The sequence below is a fragment of the Danio rerio genome, chromosome 15, assembly GCF_049306965.1.
Source record: "Danio rerio strain Tuebingen ecotype United States chromosome 15, GRCz12tu, whole genome shotgun sequence".
Taxonomy (NCBI): Eukaryota; Metazoa; Chordata; class Actinopteri; order Cypriniformes; family Danionidae; genus Danio; species Danio rerio.
This window is the reverse complement of record NC_133190.1, coordinates 39,002,594-39,023,698: the sequence shown is the minus strand read 5'-3', so window position 1 is coordinate 39,023,698 and position 21,105 is coordinate 39,002,594. Positions and strand designations below refer to the sequence as shown.

The window sequence follows — 21,105 nt, the reverse complement described above, 5'->3', positions numbered from 1 at the left end:
AAGAAATAAAATATTATCTGACATACTGTGAAAATTTCCTTGCCCTGTTAAACATCATTTGGGAAATATTAAAATAAATAAAATTCAAAGGGGAGCTAATAATTCTGACTGCAACTGTAATTTTACAAAGATTTTGAATGTTTCAAAATCAAGTACATTTAGTCCACATTAATCTAGTGAATTGCAGAGTGTTTTTTGTTGTGTTTTATTTCATTAAAATAGCTGTGTTTATTTTTCCATATTAAATTATAAATAGATTTTTTTTATCTCATTAATGATGCTTATTTGCCATGGGCATAGTTAAGATTTATTCTTTTTTTTTGGTCTTTTTAAATTTTTATTCCTAAATAAGTAATACAGTTTTTTTTTTTATTGGAATGTCACATAATTCAAAACCAGGGTTTTCTTTTAAAGCAAATAATTCTCATTTTTAAAAATATTTTTTTGCTAAACCTCAAAAAGATGGAAGATGAAAGAAAGTAGAGTTAATGTATTTATCTTGTATTTACAGCTGCAAAAAAAGTAATACCAAGAAGACTGCTTTTTAATTCAGTATTAGATTATGTGTAACTTATTAATTAAAAGGAAGTACAGATATCAAATGAAAACCACCCTGTAGGTAGCAGCAGGACTGTCTTAATTTATTATTTATAAATGAAAAAAAAAAAAGAACCAAGCATGTGAGAATGGATCAGTGAATAATTGCATTATTGATTGCATTTATAAACGACATTCTTGTAATATGAGAAGACCTAATAAATAATTGTGCTGTAACATTTAATAGATTATAGAAATTTCTTTAGTATCACCAAAGTAAAAATTAATTAATTGGTGAGGAAAAATTAAACTTAATTAATTAATGCAACCATTTCACTTTAACTAAAAGGTTGCAAATACATTATTTATTTCCTTAATGAATAGCTTACTCCTATTGATAACGTGAGGAAACCCTCGTTTTTAAACTCAGAAAGCATTTCGGTGTTGAAAGAGCAAGATTTGGACACAATACCTACAATTTAATAATCTTAAATAATCTGTCGTTGCTTTGTGTCAGCTTTGTAGCCTATCACTTTCACTTTCGCTTTTAAACACTTGAAAGACTGGTAACTGGTAGGTTATTTTGCTTGATATTTGTTCACAGTACATACTACATATGGCATCGTTAACTGTGTAAAACATTTTTGTTGATAACCGTGTTTGTAATTCAGTTGATTAGTCTAATGCCCATGTTTTCTCAAACGTAACTTTAAAAGTTTTAAACAAAACTTAATAGAAAATCGGTACACTTTCCTTGTCATCCGTGTCGTCCATTAGCGCATACATGATCCAATCCGACAGATGACGCTGTCACAAAAAAAACTAGGGTCCTAAAGATGCGATCCTAAAAATGGGATCCTGACCATCCTGACAGTGCAGCCACTCCAGTTGTGCAGGAACACCCTTCTCGAAATTTGAGGCATTTACATGTAATTCCACTAGAGAGAGATATTTCTCAGTTTAACTGCTATAAATAGAAAACGTGAATATGTACACATGTTAAATATTCTTTGCTCGTTTTTATTATTTAATAACAAATTAACAATAAGAATATGATGGTGGTGTAGGAATGAATTGATGCCATTAATTTGATTATTACCATGAATGTATGCAAGATATTTATGCCTTTGCTGTGCTAAATACTTGATACTAGTAGGTTATATATTGTTTTTCAATATATGATACTTACAATTTGTGCACAACTGCCTACTTAAATCAAATTTAAATGCGCCAAACTCGTTTTAAAACAAGCTCATCAGAATTACCTGTTGACGCTAGGTTTGTCATTGTGTGATTTGCCTGTCAAAACAAAACTGCTGTAGGCCTATCACGGTCTTACTTTCACTTTTACTTAAAAAACAAGTTTGTCTTTAGATCTATCCACAGGATATACCACAGAAACCAAACTCCAACATACAGGCCGCTGCAGAGACTGGTAAAGATGATTTTTCATTATATTTATCACTTAACATATTACATAGCGATGCTAACATTACAGACTTTTTTTTGTTAATAGCCGTGTTTGCAAATCAGATGATTAAAATACAGTAAGTACGGCTGTAAACAGGGATGGGCATTATGAGACATGTATTTCTAATACATCTAAAACAAAAATGTTTGTCGTTTGAATTTGATGAGGTTTATAAAAAATGTATTTATATTTTGTACCAAAATACTTCTGGTGTCTTTTTGTAGTTTTTTATTTGTAGTTTATGTACTTTGTACATAAAAAGTCGACACAATAACAATATAAAAATGTGGCCTCTGATTGGTGCTTTCTCGGTTGGCTAAGCTTGAGATCAAAACAGAAAATTGATTCATATTGAAGGTGGTAAATCCTTGGAGTATATCAAGAAATTAACAGACCATTAGGGGTACAGTAGATTCAGAAAGTCAAAAATGATTGAAAATACATTGCACAATGCTAAATATAAAATTGCAGTATCAAGGATGGGCAGTATTCTTGATACATGTATTTCAAATGCATATTTCTTATACAAAATATGTGTAATTTGTATTTGATAGGGTTGATGAAAATGGCTTAATATTTTATATCAAATTATTTACTGTCTTGTATTTTTTTTAATGCATTGCAAGAAGTCTACAGTATATGATGGCATCTTAAAAGTTAAACCTCTGATTGGTGCTTTGTTAGTTATTTACCTAAGTTTGACATCAGAACAGAAAATTGATTCATTTTTAAGAAGGTGGTCAATATTTGGACTATGGATGGAAATTATGCATCACATATAAAGAAAATAACAGGTCATTGGCATGGGGTAGATTCAGAAAGTCAACAATCATTCAAAGTAGTATACTGCACAATGCTAAATAATATATAATGACAGTATTAGGGATGGGCAGTGATACATGATACATGTATTTCAAATACATATTTGGAATGGATGGCAATTATGCATCAAGAAAGTAACAGAAAAATGGTGAGGGTATATTTAGAAGCAAGTCAACTATCATCAAAAAGTAAAGAGTTTATTTACACTTTTTTTTTTGTTGTAGTTTTTAGATATCATGGTTTATGTTGTGGGGTTTTTTAGTAGTTGAAAAAAATATTCATTTAGGCATAGCACCCTTTTAAATATAAGATTGTTAATAGATTGAATAATCATTGAACAGAGATGATGGGAATTTTACTGGCCACACTATGGCCAGAAAGTATTCAACACTCAGATATAGTAAGACTCATGGACTCATCTGCATTAAATGTTGACTGCCATCAAATTCACAATGCTTAGAGATTGAGGTAAAGTTGTTCAGTGGCAATTTGTGAAACTGTATTTTGACTAATCGGTCTGAATTCAAATGCAGGTGAATTCAAAACAACATTAGCACTATTTCTTTGACCGAGAACTATGTGGTATTTTGATATAGTTATTGACTTCTAATATGATTTCACTATTTAGAATTCGCAACAAATACTTTCCTAAAATTTTAATTTTATGAAGAAAGTCTGAATACGCCAATATAACCAACTTTATCTCAGTTGCTTAGGAACAGTTTAGGTTTTATGTTGTAGAATAAAGCCAATGTTTTTTGTTTCCCAGATTGGTAATTAGGTCATTGTCATAAGCAACGTCTATATCAATAGAGTGTTTTACTACAATATTGTCAATAAAATCTGTCATGTCATTTCAGTAGGCTATTTTAATAATCTTGTTTCCTTGCAGTACGTGCTAGATGAATACAGTGTATTATAATTAGGGTAATGTTGATTTTATATTCTACATTCAGATTTTCTCTTTAATACAATTTCAGACAAATATTCTTTGCAAATTCTAAATAGAGAAATCATATTACAGCATTGAATATTATACTAACAAACAGACTTGCTTATATTTTAGTAAGTAAATAAAGAATATGATAACTTAAGTTTAGCTTTGATGATGATCAAATGCAAATACTACATTTCTATACACCAGGGTGATGCGGTGGCACAGTAGGTAGTGCTGTCGCCTTACAGCAAGAAGGTTGCTGGTTACGAGCTTCGGCTAGGTCAGTTAGCATTTCTGTGTGGAGTTTGCATGTTCTCCCTGCGTTCGTGTGGGTTTCCACCGGGTGCTCAGGTTTCCCCCACAGTCGAAAGACATGCGGTACAGGTGAATTGGGTAGGCTAAATTGTCCTTAGTGTATGAGTGTGTATGAAGGTTTTATTCTGCTAAATTGTTTGTGGTGTATGAGTGTGTATGGAGGGTTCATTCTACTGTTGCAACCCTGGATTGAAAAAGGGAATAAGACGAAACGAAAATGAATGAATGTATTCACCTTTTGTAAAAAATTAACGCTTTAAAAGAGAATTTACAAACCAAGTGTTTCTGATACAGGTCAATAGGGCTGAAAAAACTCTGGATCCCCAAAGTGATGCTCCATTCAAGCAAGTGAGAGACAAAGTTTGGAGACAAAGGACCCTAGGAACACGAGTATAAACAATGTAGAAAATTTATGTGGTGATGGTTTAATGACAGATATAATAACAGGCAAGGTCTTACATATAAAACTTTTCTAAATGAAGTGCAAATTCATTTTTCTTAAAGCTCAATGGAGACGGAGGGTCCAGACTCACCAGAGCCAAGCTGTGTGTCCTTAAGAAGTGACCATTCAAAAGCACATCATGTGCTCTTCAAGGATGAAGACCCCTTTGAATACAGGTATTTAAAAACGATGGGTTATAAATGTAATACTGAAGCAATGTCTGTCTTCTAATTATATTATCTCAGTATTAATATTACTGACTGTCAACATACTAAAAAGAGATGAGTTAGCCACTCTGAGTGTCAGTTTTCATCACTCATTTTTTTAAATACTGTCGAAGTAAACCGTTCACCCACTAAAAATAAATAGGGTGAAAACATCAGCTATGTTTCCATTCAAAAATGTGAATACATTTTCAGTCAAAAAAAAAAAAATTCACTTCCTGATTAATTGGAGCCAAATATCAACAGTAAAAATGGAATATGCTGCTGAAGAATACGCTGCGTAAATCTTTTATTTTATAAATTACTTGTTCCTCAGAAGACAAATGCCTACATGCAATGAATGCAGAGTGGTGTTTAAAGGCATGAGACACAGAGCGCCGACGCTCTTGATTTTTAATGTTTTTATTTTGTGTATAAAATATGTTTTACCTCTTTAAAAAGCAATGGAGAGAGTCAAAGTCTTCTCAAACAACCACACCATTTAAAAAGACTGATGAGGAAAAATGCATGTGTCTGTATAAATTAGAGCAGTATTACATTAGTTTAGGTCACAAAACATGCTATTAACTGGCTTATTACCTGCCTATTTGTAAGTTCTATTTATGAGTAGTTATAAAGTCTGAACTTATTCTGCATCCATAATCCCACCCAAAACCTAAACCCAACTTCTATTTTACTATTAATAAACAGCTAATTAGTAGTTTATAAAGCTGGTAGTGTTAGCTAATGGTGTGTTAATACTGCAAATTGCCACTCTTTATTAACTATTACTTCTTGGAGACTTTATTAATTAATTTAAGGGAATATCTGCATTGTTAGGCTGTCTTTAACCCTACAATTTCTCGTCAGACTCCCTAAAGATATATACACAAGTTTATGATGGCCTTAGTCACCTTCAAATTCATGTAGCTCTTGAATGTAGCACATTAATGAACACTTTATCAAACACTAATGCAGTTTATATTTGAAAATGTATCAATTTGAATCTAAAAGTTATTCCATCTGCACATGGCCATACGGATATTTACAGAAATACACTCCTTTGAATGAGAGACTGTGGCATGGTGGCTCAGTCGTTAGCACTGTTACCTCACAGCAAGAAGGGTGCTAGTTTGATTCCTGGATGTGTCATTTGGCATTACTGTGTGGAGTTTGCATGTTCTCCTCATGTTTCCTCCGGGTGCTATGGTGTCCCCCATAGTCCAAAGACATTTGTTATACGGACATGTGGTATTGGCCGTTTTAACAAATGCTGCAGTTAAATTGTCAAAACAAGCATTTAAAATAAAAGGTTTTCTCATGGCACATAATGACTTTTTATGGCAGTGTATAAATTTGCAAAAGTTAAATAAATATTTGGGATAGATAAGACATTAAGTATTGGATTAAAACATAAATAGTTTGAATATTGTTAATTAAAATTTACAGTCTTTGATGACTACATCCATTTTCACTTATATTGAAAAACCCCCGCTCTGGGTTTTAAAGCTGCTTCATAAACCGGTTTGTCTGGAATGTATTTTTGACCATTGTTCTACTTTGTGATTGTAGAGATAAGGGTTGTTTTGCTGTGAGAGTTATCAGACATAGCTGTGAGTGCATGAAAATTCAAAGTTTAGAATTGCTTAACAAAATCCCGGGGGACTGACTTGTCTCCTGTTGCTGGACCAGAGAAAGTATCTTTGGCAACAAATCAGGTTAAGACTGAAATTCTCTTCTTAAAAATATTGCTTTTAAAAAGTAAGATAGACATTATGTAACAATACATTGTCCAGGACATTGTAACATTCTGCATATAAATTGTTCTTATTTGGGGTGTATTAGGTTTTATTCGTTAGCATTTTTCTAATGAAAAATAAACTTTTTAGTATGTGTATTTGTAAAGAAGATCCTACCTATGTGACCATAGTTTTACTTCAATGCCATGCTTAGACAATGTTTAGTAGCACTTTGTGGTTATAGTTCAACTTTTTCTGTTTTTTTATGATCTACATAAGCAAAAGGAAAATGGTTCTGACCGAAATACCAAATGCTGTAAAAGTATGTAAAATAAAAATAACATACTGTAAACTATTTTGAAATTGTTCAGAAGTCCCACTATCAGTTCATCTGTCCGATTACTGTACCATGATGTACTGTGAATGAACTTGTTTGGCGACATGTTTTCATGTGCTTTGACAAAAGCAACAAGTTTTAAGATAACTTGTTTGCTTAAAACATTAAAAAGGAAACTGCATGTTTACACAATTAAAATGGGTACAATTCTATATGTTCACATTAGTAACAGCATTTTAGATTGACATTTAAGTGTCTCGAAATGTCCCGTTAACTGTGTTCACATGTTGTGCTGACAATAAATGCTTTAAACACAATCTGTATGAACATGCGAATAAAGTCAAAGCCTTGTGACTGTCAACTGTAAACATGGCCACAGTGACTATAAAGAAAATAAAGAGTGCAAACCCAAAACCAGTACATTGTACGAATACATTTGACATGGCAAATGTTCATCTGAGATGTGATTCCATCCATCAAATCATCCTCAGCCTAAACAAAGCGCTTTCTCATCACCCAAGTTAAGAACGGAGCATTTAAGTCACATGTAAATTACAATTACAGCACTAACAAAAGCTTTTACTGATCCCCAGTAAATCATTGTTTTTAAGGCTTTCTCTGTTTTAGCATTAAGTAATAAAACTAAAGCCTCCTTTCTTCACTTACATTATAAAATGTACACATCAATTTTTATTTGACATTTGTAAATTTGTATTGTTTATGTCAATTGTATATTCTGCAGTAACTGGTTCTGAAAAGCAAGAACATTTATTGAAATAATGTTATATTCTGTTTCACTGAAGCTCAGGGCAGACAGGTAGATCTTCTCCAACTCCCAGCCATGTGTCCTTGGCCAGTAATATGTCAATCAATCAGCCTTTGGAATTTAAATCATGCAGGTAAATGTTTTATATTTATAGTAATTATCCTTTCTTCTCTCATGCTTTTTTTTTATAATGTACTGTAGAGAAAACTGAAAGATTTATAAAAAGGAAGGAAATTCTATAGGTCTAATTCTATGGGAAAATTATCATTTTAAATTAGTGGTTCAGAGATGGTGGCATTGTGGCTCAGTGGTTAGCACTGTTGCCTTATAGCAAGAAGGTCGCTGGTTCGAGTCCTGGCTGGGTCAGTTGGCATTACTGTTTGGAGTTTGCATGCTCTCCCTGTGTTCGCGTGGGTTTCCCCCCCAGTCTAAAGACATTTGGTATACAGACGTGGTATTGGCCTTAATGTATGTGTGTGAATGGAAGGGCATCCGCTGTGCAAAACATATCCTGGATAAGTTGGTGGTTCATTTTGCTGTGGCACCCCATGATGAATAAAGGGACTAAGCCAAAGGAAAATTAATTAATGAATGGTTCAGAGCTTGTATTAAATTGGCAAGATCACTTGATGTCAGTAAACGACTCTTTTACATTACATTACAACTGTTTAGAAACATTTAAAAACATCAGTGCTCTATTTGGGGGCAATCTATGTAATGCAGAAAAGTCCATTTGAATCAAATAGGTTCACTTAGATCGATTCACAGTGATGAATCACTGAACAAGTTTCATAGTTTGTGATTCAAGATCAGTTTTATTTGTTTTAATTTTCCTGAGACTTTTGCAAAACAAAAAATATATGCCTGAGAATTGATCAAAGAATTCATATTTGATAAGTTACTGTGCGATCACACCGAAGGCGACGAAAGCGTCAAAGTTTGTTCTGGCCGCCCTGGTGAAAATGATGTCTGCCTTTACTGCTCCGCCAGCGAGAGTGTAAAAAAATCGCTACATTGATTTTATATTTAAAGGAACCGTTGCAGCATATCAACAAAACAGTTACATTTCTGCATAAAAACATGCTTTCTAGCCTGACATTTTTACCAATTTTCTTGCGCGTTGTGCGTTTTTTTTTTTTTTATCAAATTCATTTTGTCACTTTAGAATTACAAGGTTCTATCTGACACTTTTGTCAAAATTTTGAGTTATTGACATATTCTTAAAGAGTTATTGACATATTGTTATTAAATGACATCTTATTTACATTATGGGATGTTTTTACATTTTAAGACTTTTAAAAAAAAGTTACACACATATTGTTTGCTATGGAATGCAAAAACTTTGAAGCTCAATATCTCAAAATCATTCAGATTGCAGATTGAACTTTATAATTCCAGGGTGACGATATAACAATGGAAAATCAAGTTCCACTATCCAAAATGTCCATATGTCTGAAATAATGTGAAGCTGTTAAAGTTAGCATGAGATTACCATTTTTTAAAAGAAAAAAAATATAACATTAATGCACAATATAACTCGCCAGTAACTTTATGTTCCTGTAAGAAAACATTGCAAATATTTGGAAATTTGGCGACTGTAATATTCAAACTCATGAGAACAATTGTGGTCGGAACCAAAGTTCACAGGACATGCTCTCTAGGCTCCTCTCAAGAGGTGGACTTCTACATTCTGATTGCTCGCCACTTACACCGCTGGCTTCTATTGAAAAATGACTGACCTCTGACTACCTTGACCCTCTCGCTGCTTTCGGTGTGAATGCACGGTAATAATTTCCATTGTAATGCATGCTCTGTCTTTGAAACTGAGAATCATTTTGCGAAACAATTAGCAATTAGAAGCTTTAAAGTTTCTCCAATCAATACAGAGAGGCCACATCTAGATCTTTTATTTGTCTAAACTCTAGTCTAAAGCATTGACGTGATGCTAATTCCTAGGTCAGAGTTCACCAAGATCTAGAGCGAAACTTCAACAGTATTTAGATGCAGACCTGCATATGCAGAATGCACTCAATGTAGCTAGTGACGTCACTGTGAGGGGTAGCGTTAAGCCTGGTTTATACTTCTGCGTCGAGTGATCAGCCTGACCCACGGCGCAGGCTCTGCATCCACGCATAGGCTGCGCCATAGGATACGCGTGCGCTTGATGCAGAAGTATAAATCAGCCTTTAGGAGTGAGGTTAGGTGTGCACATTAAAAGCATTGCATGCAGCAAGAAACTTGCATTTCTGATGTAGCACATTCATGTGCATTTGAATGTAGGTCAATGGGGTACAAAGGTAATCATTTGTGTAGTTTTCTTTCATTTAAATTCCATTACCGATAATAAAGAGATCAACGATATAATGTTACAGTTTTACAAGCGTCTCATTGATTCATATATTTAAATAACTAAATTAGCTGTTGTGTGAATAATTGTTTAAAATGTATTCAAGAGTAACAAGTTCTGTGTTGATTTTCCAGTAATACCTTACTGCTGAAAGAAATTCAAGAAGCAATCCAATCAGTCCTAAGGATAAGGTTTCAGTGTTTGCATGAAGGATTATCAAAACACAGTGTCCTCATACCTCTCAATGACATCTACACTGAGCTCTACATTACAGAAGGGGAAGGTGGAGAGCTTAATAATGAACATGAGATCAGATGGATTGAAACAGCCTGTAGGAGGGCATTGACAGAGGACAGACCAGTTAACCTGAATGATATCTTCAAACCATTACATGGACAAGACCGACCCATCAGAACTGTGCTGACTAAAGGAGTCGCTGGCATTGGAAAAACAGTTTCTGTGCAGAAGTTCATCATAGACTGGGCTGAAGGAGAAGCAAATCAGGACATATGGTTCATTTTCCCACTTCCTTTCAGAGAGCTCAATTTGCTGAAGGACCAATCATTCAGTCTTAAAGGTCTCCTCCAGTATTTCATGAACATAGAACTTGATATCTCTTTACATGAAGGTAAGATCATGTTCATCTTTGATGGTTTGGATGAGTGTCGTCTGCCTCTGGATTTTCACAACAATGTGAAGTTGTGTGATGTGACTGAATCAGCTTCAGTAGATGTGCTACTGACGAACATCATTAGAGGGAATCTGCTTCCCTCTTCTCTAATCTGGATCACCTCCAGACCAGCAGCAGCAGATGTTGTCCCCTCTAAGTGTATACATCGAGTGACAGAGGTACGAGGCTTCAGTGACCCTCAAAAAGAGGAATACATCAGGAAGAAAGTCAGTGATCAGACTCTGTCTGACAGAATCATCTCACACCTGAAGTCATCCAGGAGCCTCTACATCATGTGCCACATCCCAGTGTTCTGCTGGATCTCAGCTACTGTTCTGAAGAAGATGCTGAGTGAAGCAGAGAGTGCAGAGATCCCCAACACTCTCACTCAGATGTACACACAATTCCTGATGCTTCAACTAAGAATAAAAAATGAGAAGGCCTATGATAAGAAGAGTAGCGATATAGACATAGTTCTCAAACTGGGGGAATTAGCTTTTCAGCAGCTAGAGAAACTCAATCTGATTTTCTACAAGGAAGATCTTCGAGAGTATGGCATTGATGAGCAAGAAGCATCTGTGTACTCGGGACTGTTCAGAGAGGAATCAGGAATGTTTCAGGGCAAAGTCTACAGCTTTGTTCATCTGAGTGTTCAGGAACATCTTGCAGCTTTATATGTGTACCTTTATTTTGTGAATGAAAACATAAACAAATTAAACCAACCAAATTTTCTAACTAGCATCCTAAAATGTGTTCCAACTGTATTTGATGTCTATCAGACAGCTGTGAAAAAAGCTCTGCAGAGTACCTCTGGACATCTGGATCTGTTTCTTCGCTTTCTACTGGGTTTCTCACTGGAGTCCAATCAGAATCTCTTAGGAGACCTACAGGTGCAGACAGAAAGCAGCTCTGACAGCAGAGAGCAAATAGTTGGGTTCATAAAGGAGAAGATCAAAGAGAGTCCTCCTCCAGAGAAGATGATCAATCTGTTCCACTGCCTGAATGAGCTGAATGATCATTCCCTAGTGGAGGAGATACAGGATTTTCTACAATCAGAGTCTAGAATAAATATGAAACTCACAGCTTCACAGTGGTCAGCAATGGTCTTTGTATTGCTGACTTCAGGACAGAAACTAGATGTTTTTGATTTAAACAAATACATCGGAACTTACATCTTGCCAGATGAAAGTCTTCAAAGGCTACAACCAGTGCTTGCAGCATCCAGAACCGCAAAGTATGTCACTAAAATATAATAAAAGTATATTTTACTCCTTTTTTCCTTTTAAGTGCTTTTATTTAAGTCTAAAATAAAGATTTGTGTCATTCCAGAAGTCATCTTCCCATCTGTTGTACCTTGCCTATATACACAACTTATATATAACAAGACCTTTTTAAATCTCTTTCAGGCTTTGTGAGCATAACCTGACAAAGAGAGGCTATAGTGTTTTAGTGTCTGTTCTTACCTCCAAAACTTCATGCCTAAGAGAGTTAAACCTGACTAGGAGTGCTGTAAATGATTCAGGATTAAAACTGCTATGTTCTGGGCTGGAAAATCCTCAATGTAAGCTGGAAACACTGAGGTACAGTAATTCATCTTTTTTTCTTCATTATGTTTTTGTCATTTTTGTTTTGATTTAAATTATTCACTTCATTTTTGTCATTGATTAATTTTGTTACCGACCTATCAGAACTGTGCTGATCATCCAAATCACAAAAAAAATCTGCAGAAACTCGCATCTGGTCGAAGCCCCTCCCCCAGAGTATCGTCAGTCTATAGCGATCGATGATTGGCTCTTATACTAGAAGGCGTAATTTATTCACCATATAGGAATCGATGATTGGCTCCTCTACTAGAAAACGAAATTCATTCGCCATATAGCGATCGATGATTGGCTCCTGTACTAGAAGGCGGAATTTAATCCCCATATAAGGATCTATGATTGGCTCCTGCACTAGAAGGTGGAATTGATTCACCCTATAAAGCTCGATGATTGGCTCCTGTACTAGAAGGTGGAATTTATTCACCCTATAGAGCTCGATGATTGGCTCCTGTACTAGAAGGCAGAATTTATTCACCACATAGGGATGGTTGATTGGCTCCTGTAATAGAAGGCGGAATTCATTCACCATATAGCGATCGATGACTGGCTCCTGTACTAGAAAACGGAATTCATTCAGCATAGTGTATAGCGAACTATGATTGGCTCCTGTACTAGAAGGCGGAATTCATTTGCCATATAGCGATCAATGATTGGCTCCTCTACTAGAAGGCGGAATTTATTCCCCATATAAGTATCTATGATTGGCTCCTGTACTAGAAGGTGGAATTTATTCACCCTATAGAGCTCGATGATTGGCTCCTGTACTAGAAGGTGGAATTTATTCACCCTATAGAGCTCGATGATTGGCTCCTGTACTAGAAGGCAGAATTTATTCACCACATAGGGATGGTTGATTGGCTCCTGTAATAGAAGGCGGAATTCATTCACCATATAGCGATCGATGACTGGCTCCTGTACTAGAAAACGGAATTCATTCAGCATAGTGTATAGCGAACTATGATTGGCTCCTGTACTAGAAGGCGGAATTCATTTGCCATATAGCGATCAATGATTGGCTCCTCTACTAGAAGGCGGAATTTATTCCCCATATAAGTATCTATGATTGGCTCCTGTACTAGAAGGTGGAATTTATTCACCCTATAGAGCTCGATGATTGGCTCCTGTACTAGAAGGTGGAATTTATTCACCCTATAGAGCTCGATGATTGGCTCCTGTACTAGAAGGCAGAATTTATTCACCACATAGGGATTGTTGATTGGCTCCTGTAGTAGAAGGCGGAATTCATTCGCCATATAGCGATCGATGACTGGCTCCTGTACTAGAAAACGGAATTCATTCAGCATAGTGTATAGCGAACTATGATTGGCTCCTGTACTAGAAGGCGGAATTCATTTGCCATATAGCGATCAATGATTGGCTCCTGTACTAGAAAACGGAATTCATTCAGCATAGTGTATAGCGAACTATGATTGGCTCCTGTACTAGAAGGCGGAATTCATTTGCCATATAGCGATCAATGATTGGCTCCTCTACTAGAAAACGGAATTCATTCGCCATGTAGCGATCGATGATTGGCTCCTGTACTAGAAGGCAGAATTTAAAAAAAATCTTTTTATTAAAAAAAATAAGAGTTACATGTCTTTGGTAATACTCATCAAAATCGCCATAATATAATATAATTAATGATATCATTTAATATGAATAATAAAATTATTTTGAGTTTTAAATGCTGAATGGCTTTGCTGTGGTATGTTTTACTGTATATAAGGGGATTTCGATGGTAATTTTATTCTTTGTTATTGACTAAATTTATTAGGCTATTTTTGCGTGACAGAACTTGGGACAGTAAACAGAGCTAAAATACTGTCTCAGAAACCATGGGATGTCAGATCACCCTAGATGCCATACGTTAATAGAAAATGTAATATATTAGTAATGTTTCAAGCCCAATATTAGAAAAAATGTACCACAATGAACATTGTGGTATAGTCTTAAAATTTTCTTGAATGATGAACCCCTTGTTTTTTTGTTTTTGTTTTTCAGACTGGAGTTTTGTGGTGTTTCTGATAAAGGTTGTGACTTTCTGGCATCAGCTCTGAGATCAAACCCCTCACATCTGAAAGCACTGGATCTCTCTGGAAATACATTGAATTTCACTGGATTGAAAAATCTTTTGGCTGAATTTCAGAAGCCTCATTGTAAACTTCAGAGACTGTGGTGAGATTACTATAGCTATCCCATATCCCAAATCCCATATATATATATATATATATATATATATATATATATATATATATATATATATATATATATATATATATATATATATATATATATATATGTATGTATATATATATATATATATATATATATATATATTGCAATATTATTACAATTTCACCAGATGACATAATACCGATTTGGAGAGAATTTATAACATTAGATTGATTGGGCGTATTTATGCAGTGGGAGTGCATTTCTATAAAATCTAATAAGCAATCTATAAATACAATCAAGAAAAAGACAGAACTAAAATAAACAGTGTTTTATTGTTTTCCGGGTCTAACCGTAATCAGGTACAGTAACTGAATAATAGAAATAAAAATAATTCAATAAAATTAATTGTTATTAATGTTACAAATATATTATGCCTGAATGCTTTTACAATCATTATGCAATAACAGGCCTCAAAAACACATGCAAATGATAAATTATAAAATAAACTCAACATTGCATATCCTGCGATGTGACTATTGTGAATGATCACATTGCGATATCGATGCTGAAATGATGCTACTTTATATTTAACATTACCTAATGTACCTTAGCTAAGAGATATCATTAATTATTCTTGACGTATGAAAATCTTTATTTTTTAAAATAAACCTTATGGCATTTTTTTGCACAGTTTGAGACTTTGTGGTCTCACAGATGTAGGTTGTGATGCTCTGGCTTCAGTTCTGAGATCAGACCCCTCACACCTGACAGAGCTGAATCTGTCTGGAAATAAACTAGGGGATTTGGGAATGAAGCTGCTCGCTGGCGGACTTCAGAATCCTCACTGTAAACTACAGATATTGAGGTAAGGTTATTTCAGACAATTATAAATGACAATCACTGAAGAATGAATGACCTTGTTTTTTCTGCAGGTTGGGAGACTGTAGTATTACTCATGAAGGCTGTGCAGCTCTGGCTTCAGCTCTGAGATCAAACCCCTCACACCTGAGAGAACTGGATTTGTCTGGGAATAAACTCAATAACGCTGGTGTACAGATCCTGTCTGGTGAACTGGAAAATCCTGACTGTAATCTTGAGATACTCAGGCAAGATGAGCACTCATCACTTTTGTAAAAGAAATGGTTCACCCGAAAAGGAAGATTTATCCACTAATATTTAATCACCTGCATGTGGTTTAAAACCTTTATGATTTTCCTTTTTCTGCTTAACACAAAAGAAGATATTTTGAAGAAACGTAAAAACTGACTTGATTTGAAGGAGTAAAAAATACTATGGAAGTAATGGGTTACAGGTTTCTTACTTTCTTCAAAATGCTAAAAGTCTGCTAAAAGTCTATTATAGTGGTGTAACAGATCACAAACCTCACGGTTCAGATCATGTTAGGTTTTGGGGTTTTTTTTGTCACGGATTGGATTATTTTTCGGATCAGCCAAAAAGGGGAGATGACAAATGTAATTTGATTTCCATTTATTACAATGGGCGAGGCAGTGGTGCAGTAGGTAGTGCTGTCGCCTCACAGCAAGAAGGTCGCTGGTTCGAACCTCGGCTCAGTTGGCGTTTTTGTGTGGAGTTTGCATGTTCTCCCTGCCTTCGCGTGGGTTTCCTCCGGGTGCTCCGGTTTCCCCCACAGTCCAAAGACATGTGGTACAGGTGAATTGGGTAGGCTAAATTGTCTGTAGTGTATGAGTGTGTGTGTGAATGTGTGTGTAAATATTTCCCAGAGATGGGTTGCGGCTGAAAGTGCATCCACTGCGTAAAAACTTGCTGGATAAGTGGGCGGTTCATTCCACTGTGGTGACCCCGGATTGGTGAAGGGACTAAGCCGACAAGAAAATGAATGAGTGAACGAATGAATGATTTATTACAAAAACAATTGCAAGAAACTTTTGGTTTTAACAAACAGAACTTAGAAGCTGTAATTGTAATAAAAATAAAATGAAGAAATGATCAGCAGAATACAAATAAAAAGTAAAATATTCAGTACTGTGAAAAAGTCACTGTTCTACTACGGTTGCTGATAACGCTAAATGTAAAAATCTAACATTATAATTTGTACAACCCATATTTATTTTCAGTCTCATTTTCAATAAATGATTCAATTATTCACTCCTATTTTTTTATGGCTGGTTAAAAATGCCATTGCAACTTACAATTTTCATTTTTGAGTGTGAGTGGTTATATCTAAACTATAAACTGTTATCCCAGTACTTCTGTAATGGATTGTACTAACTCAAAAGACTAAAAACTGAACCTCATTCTTGATTTTTGCCTTTTTTAGATTTGAATGCAGTGATTCGAAGGATTAATAAGCATTATTATATTGTGTGGCTGTTGAGATCCTGATTTTTTGATGATTAATCGTGCAGCTTACACTAAATGCATTAACGCAGGCTAAACAAGTAGTGACAGAAAACACCTTTAATAACCTAAGAAACCCACCACATCCCGAATAACCTACCACAACTTCTTCTGTCATCATTATATTTTACAGGAAAGCCTAAATGCTTTCATACATGTGATTCGAATGATGTGAGAGGCGATCTCTCTGTGATCGTTACAAATTTAGGATTAATCTACAAAAAAAAAAAAAAAAAAGTTTTATTTAACGGGTCACGTGTGTTCTGAACCATGGGTTGTGATTCATATGAATCACAGTTAAACCATGATCCGTTACACCCAGGATGACAGAATTATAATTTTTGAGCAAACTATCACTTTAGGTAAATTTTTTGTGCTAAACGTAGCGACAGATATGAGTGGCTCATTCTCTTAGCAGGTTAGAGAATTGTGATGTCGGCGAAGAGGGGTGTGCTGCTCTGGCTGAAGCTTTAAAATCAAATCCTTTAACTCTGAAAGAGCTGGATCTATGCTGGAATAAACTGGGAAACTCAGGGGTGCAGCGACTTTGTACTTCATTGGAGAATCCAAACTGTACATTGGGAGTTTTACGGTAAGTGTGAATTTCACTCCCAGTCATCAATCTACAATGACAGAGAGTTCTCAGTTTTCAGGATAGAAGCTGTTGCATAGAGTTACAATTTTTTTTTTTTCCACTTTTTTGCTTCTATCTATTAAATATATTTACAATTTTGTGCAACACATTAGTTTAGGTCATTAGCTACTAGCTTATTACCTGCCTACTAGCTTATTGCCTGCCTATTATTAACCTAATAACTGCTCATCTGTAGTTATAAAGTGTGATCTTACTCTGCATCCCTAATCCTATACCAAAAACCTAAACCCAACTTCTGCCTTGCTCTTAATATACAGGTAATTAGTAGTTTATTAAGCTAGTAGTGTTAGGTAGTGGTTTGTTGATACCATGAATTATAACCTTCTTTGCAGACTGACAGGCTGCAACATATCAGAGAATGGCTGTGCAGCTCTGGCTTCAGTATTAAGATCAAACCCCTCATATCTCAGAGATCTGGATCTTTCTCATAATGATCTGAGAAGCTCAGGGGTGAGATTGCTCTCTAGTGCTCTAGAGAAGCCTGATTGTAAACTGGAGATACTACGGTAAGTTCTTCATTTTAACTATGAATCTCCTGTAACTGTTTCCATCTTTCCATCACCATTTATTCTATGCACTTTTTGGTGGATTGCAAAAAAAAAAAAGATTGATGAAAACACCAAGATAACTTTGAAAATGCACATAAAAACATACACAGACAACTGAGTAAACTTATGATCCAATAGGAAAAAAAATGCATGTTTCTATAGGATGGAAATACATTCATCAAATATTTATGAATGACTCTGATTCACAGATAAATTCATTTTAGGGTCAAAAAATGTAAACAGTTTTGTAAACGTTCTAAATGTTTTTTTTCTGCTGCTTTTCAAAATTGCAAAGCTTTTGACATTAAACAACTATGACAAAAAAAAATTGCTAACAATATGGTTGTTTCTTTAAAGATTTTGTTATTTAGAGCAGGGATGCGCAAACTTTTTCTCATGAAGGGCCAAAAACCAAACTTAATTGAGGGTGGTGGGCCAAAAATAATTATGGCAAACTTTTACATTAAAGTTGCCATGGTAATTTTTGCCATGGTAAAAAGTACTAATTTATTAGGATTTTAAAATAAATAGAAATATAAATACTTTAATTGTATTGATAATTAAATATATTTATTTTTATATTCTAAAATGAAATTTGTATTGATTTGCTTGTCGATGTCTTGAGCATTGTCCTCTATTTTGAGTGACAGTATTAACATATTTTGAAAAATCTGATTTAGGCTCAACATTTAATTCCAGTTAGCTTTTTTGAAGCTCAACAATGAAAGAAACTTACGTTCATGACGATCTGTTACAAGCATTCGCTCCAACCTTCTTCCTCTCTTCTCAGATGGAATGGCGGGCCACACCAAAGGTTACCATAAGCCAACTTTGGCCTATGGGCCCTAGTTTAGGGATCTCTGATTTAGAACCTTTTTATTTCATTACAAAGTTATAATTATACCAGTGTATACACATAATAAGTGTTTTAATTGCAAATATTTAGAAAAAATATATATCAGAATATATATCAGCTGGATCATTAAATTGCTGTGTGATTTAAGAGATCATGATATAACAAGTAAATGGGACTCACATTCTATAAGTTTCATTTAACTTTTTATTTATTTGACACTAGTTTATCAGAAAGTGACACATTTGTTTTCTTTGACCAATTGGATGGAGATGGTGCTTTATTTGCAAATGTTTTATGCAATATTCCAGTTTTGTGCATAGGTTTAATTCACATCTTTGGCTGAAAACATAGCTTATGATAAGGTCTTTGCCAATTTAAAGGCTGCATTGTTTAAATCCCGATCCAAAGTCTCATTCAAATGCTTGCATCCTTCCCCTTGTAATGAATGACGGGTATCCCTTTATTTTGATGGTCTCTTTTAGGCATTTTGTCGAATTTAAGTTACATTGCATCTACATGCCAACTTATTCTCATTAGACTATAAGTAGACTGTGAGGTTGAGGTTATGGTAAGGGTTAGTGTAAAATGTACTTGCAAAGTTTCTTATAGTCAGTTAAATGTCTGTTGAAGGAGCAGCATCAGCAGATGTTAGACAGTCTACTAATACTCAAATGAGAAGTCATTGGCATGTAGTTGCAATGCAACTTTTAGTCATCAAAATGTGCAATAGGGACCATCAAAATAGGTGTAAACGAATTATGCAAGCGATGGATTCTCCAAAGTCCACATCCTTTGAAACATGCAGAATCTGAATTGGGACACAGCTTTAGTGACTGAAACAACAAGGACCTGAAGGACCTTCTAAATTTTTCTTTCTTTTTTCTTGTCTTGGCAGTTTGGAATATTGTAAAATCACAGATGATGGTTGTGCTGTTCTGGCATCAGCGTTGAAATCGAATCCCTCACACCTGAGAGAGCTATATCTGTACATGAACTCTTTTAATTTAACAGCTTCGGGAAGACAGCTGTTGTCTAAAATAAAAGATGATCCACACTATAAACTACAGACACTGCATTATGAATCACATTTTTTTTGCTAAATAAGTATTTGTCTGTACAGAAAGTGACATGCATGTCTGAAATGAAAAGAGACTGATTTAGACCTTTCACTCCAGCTTTATTAAGTCATCTGAAATGAATTGAATATTGTTTGACTGATTTTACAGTAAGTTTACACTGGCTTTCTCCAGTGACTTACTGTCATTTTTTTACATAATTTTTCTTGTCATGTGGATGCAGGAAAAAAAAACATGATGCAGTGTTTAACATGAATGTTTCACATGACAACAAGGTACTTTGACTTGACCAATGTCTGTATTTTATTGTTAAGTGTATTGCTTTTTGTTTTGTATTTTTCTATTTCTGGAGCAATATTGTTTTTGTTTTTTTGTGGAAGTACAAGCTGCCCCTTAATTATTAATAATAGTAATTTACAGTACTTTTTATTAAATAATTTTTATAAAAGTGTAACAGATACTATGAAAATGACCATACCTACGGTTACTGTAACAAATGCATAGTTAATTTTGTTTATCATCAATGTATACAAAGAGTGTGTGTGTGTGTGTGTGTGTGTGTGTGTGTGTGTGTGTGTGCGTGCGTGTGCGTGTGTGTGTGTGTGTGTGTGTGTGTGTGTGTGTGTGTGTGTGTGTGTGTGTCTCTGTCTGTCTGTCTGTCTGTCTGTCTGTCTGTCTGTCTGTCAACTTCCTGGTGCATAATTGACATTTTTACTGGAAATGCAGGCACTTTAAAGTTGAAATGTAACTGGTAATTTGACTATGTAAACGCTATGACAGATATGTGTGTAATAATCATTTGTGTGTATAATACAAAGTTGTAAATGTCAACAAGATTGTATTTTATAATTGATGATATTGTTTACTTTTTACATTTCCAGGTGTATTATTGGTCTAAATTTTTAACTGGAAAGTCATGTATGAATGCAGCAGAATACGTAACCAAAGTTGCGTTTTTAGATATTAAATTAGCCTCTTGACTAAATCAGTATTACTCGTCATATCATTTTTTATTTTTATTTTATTCTGGTAGAAACTTTATAGGCTACTGCAAAAATTGTCATCTGGAGCGGATGATATCTTGAATGGTTTTTATATGGTTTTTATATGCTGCATTGTGAGTCTAGCCAGTGCAAGCAGCCTACACAACATATAGAACAGCACAAATAAATAATTCCTACTGAAAATTAATAATAATTGCTGCCTGTGACTAGAATTAAGGTAGA

General features: G+C 34.8%; 1 protein-coding gene across 2 annotated transcripts; it reads left to right on the top strand.

Annotated features, from left to right (window-relative positions):
- The first annotated feature begins 1,868 nt into the window (after nucleotides 1-1,868).
- si:dkey-23k10.2 lies at nucleotides 1,869-20,867 on the top strand. 2 transcript variants are annotated; one of them, XM_073923940.1, is made up of 12 exons: nucleotides 1,869-1,972; nucleotides 4,377-4,472; nucleotides 4,587-4,700; nucleotides 7,607-7,702; nucleotides 10,051-11,820; nucleotides 11,993-12,166; nucleotides 14,192-14,365; nucleotides 15,057-15,230; nucleotides 15,298-15,471; nucleotides 17,163-17,336; nucleotides 17,732-17,905; nucleotides 19,699-20,867. In XM_073923940.1, the coding sequence occupies exons 3-12, from the start codon at nucleotides 4,591-4,593 to the stop codon at nucleotides 19,901-19,903; spliced, it is 3,225 nt and encodes a 1,074-aa protein (XP_073780041.1). In that variant the 5' UTR covers nucleotides 1,869-1,972; nucleotides 4,377-4,472; nucleotides 4,587-4,590; the 3' UTR covers nucleotides 19,904-20,867. The 2 variants fall into 2 exon arrangements, with proteins under 2 accessions (XP_073780041.1, XP_017206561.2); XM_017351072.4 differs by having other exon boundaries at nucleotides 1,911-1,972; nucleotides 4,377-4,483.
- The last annotated feature ends 238 nt before the right edge of the window (nucleotides 20,868-21,105 follow it).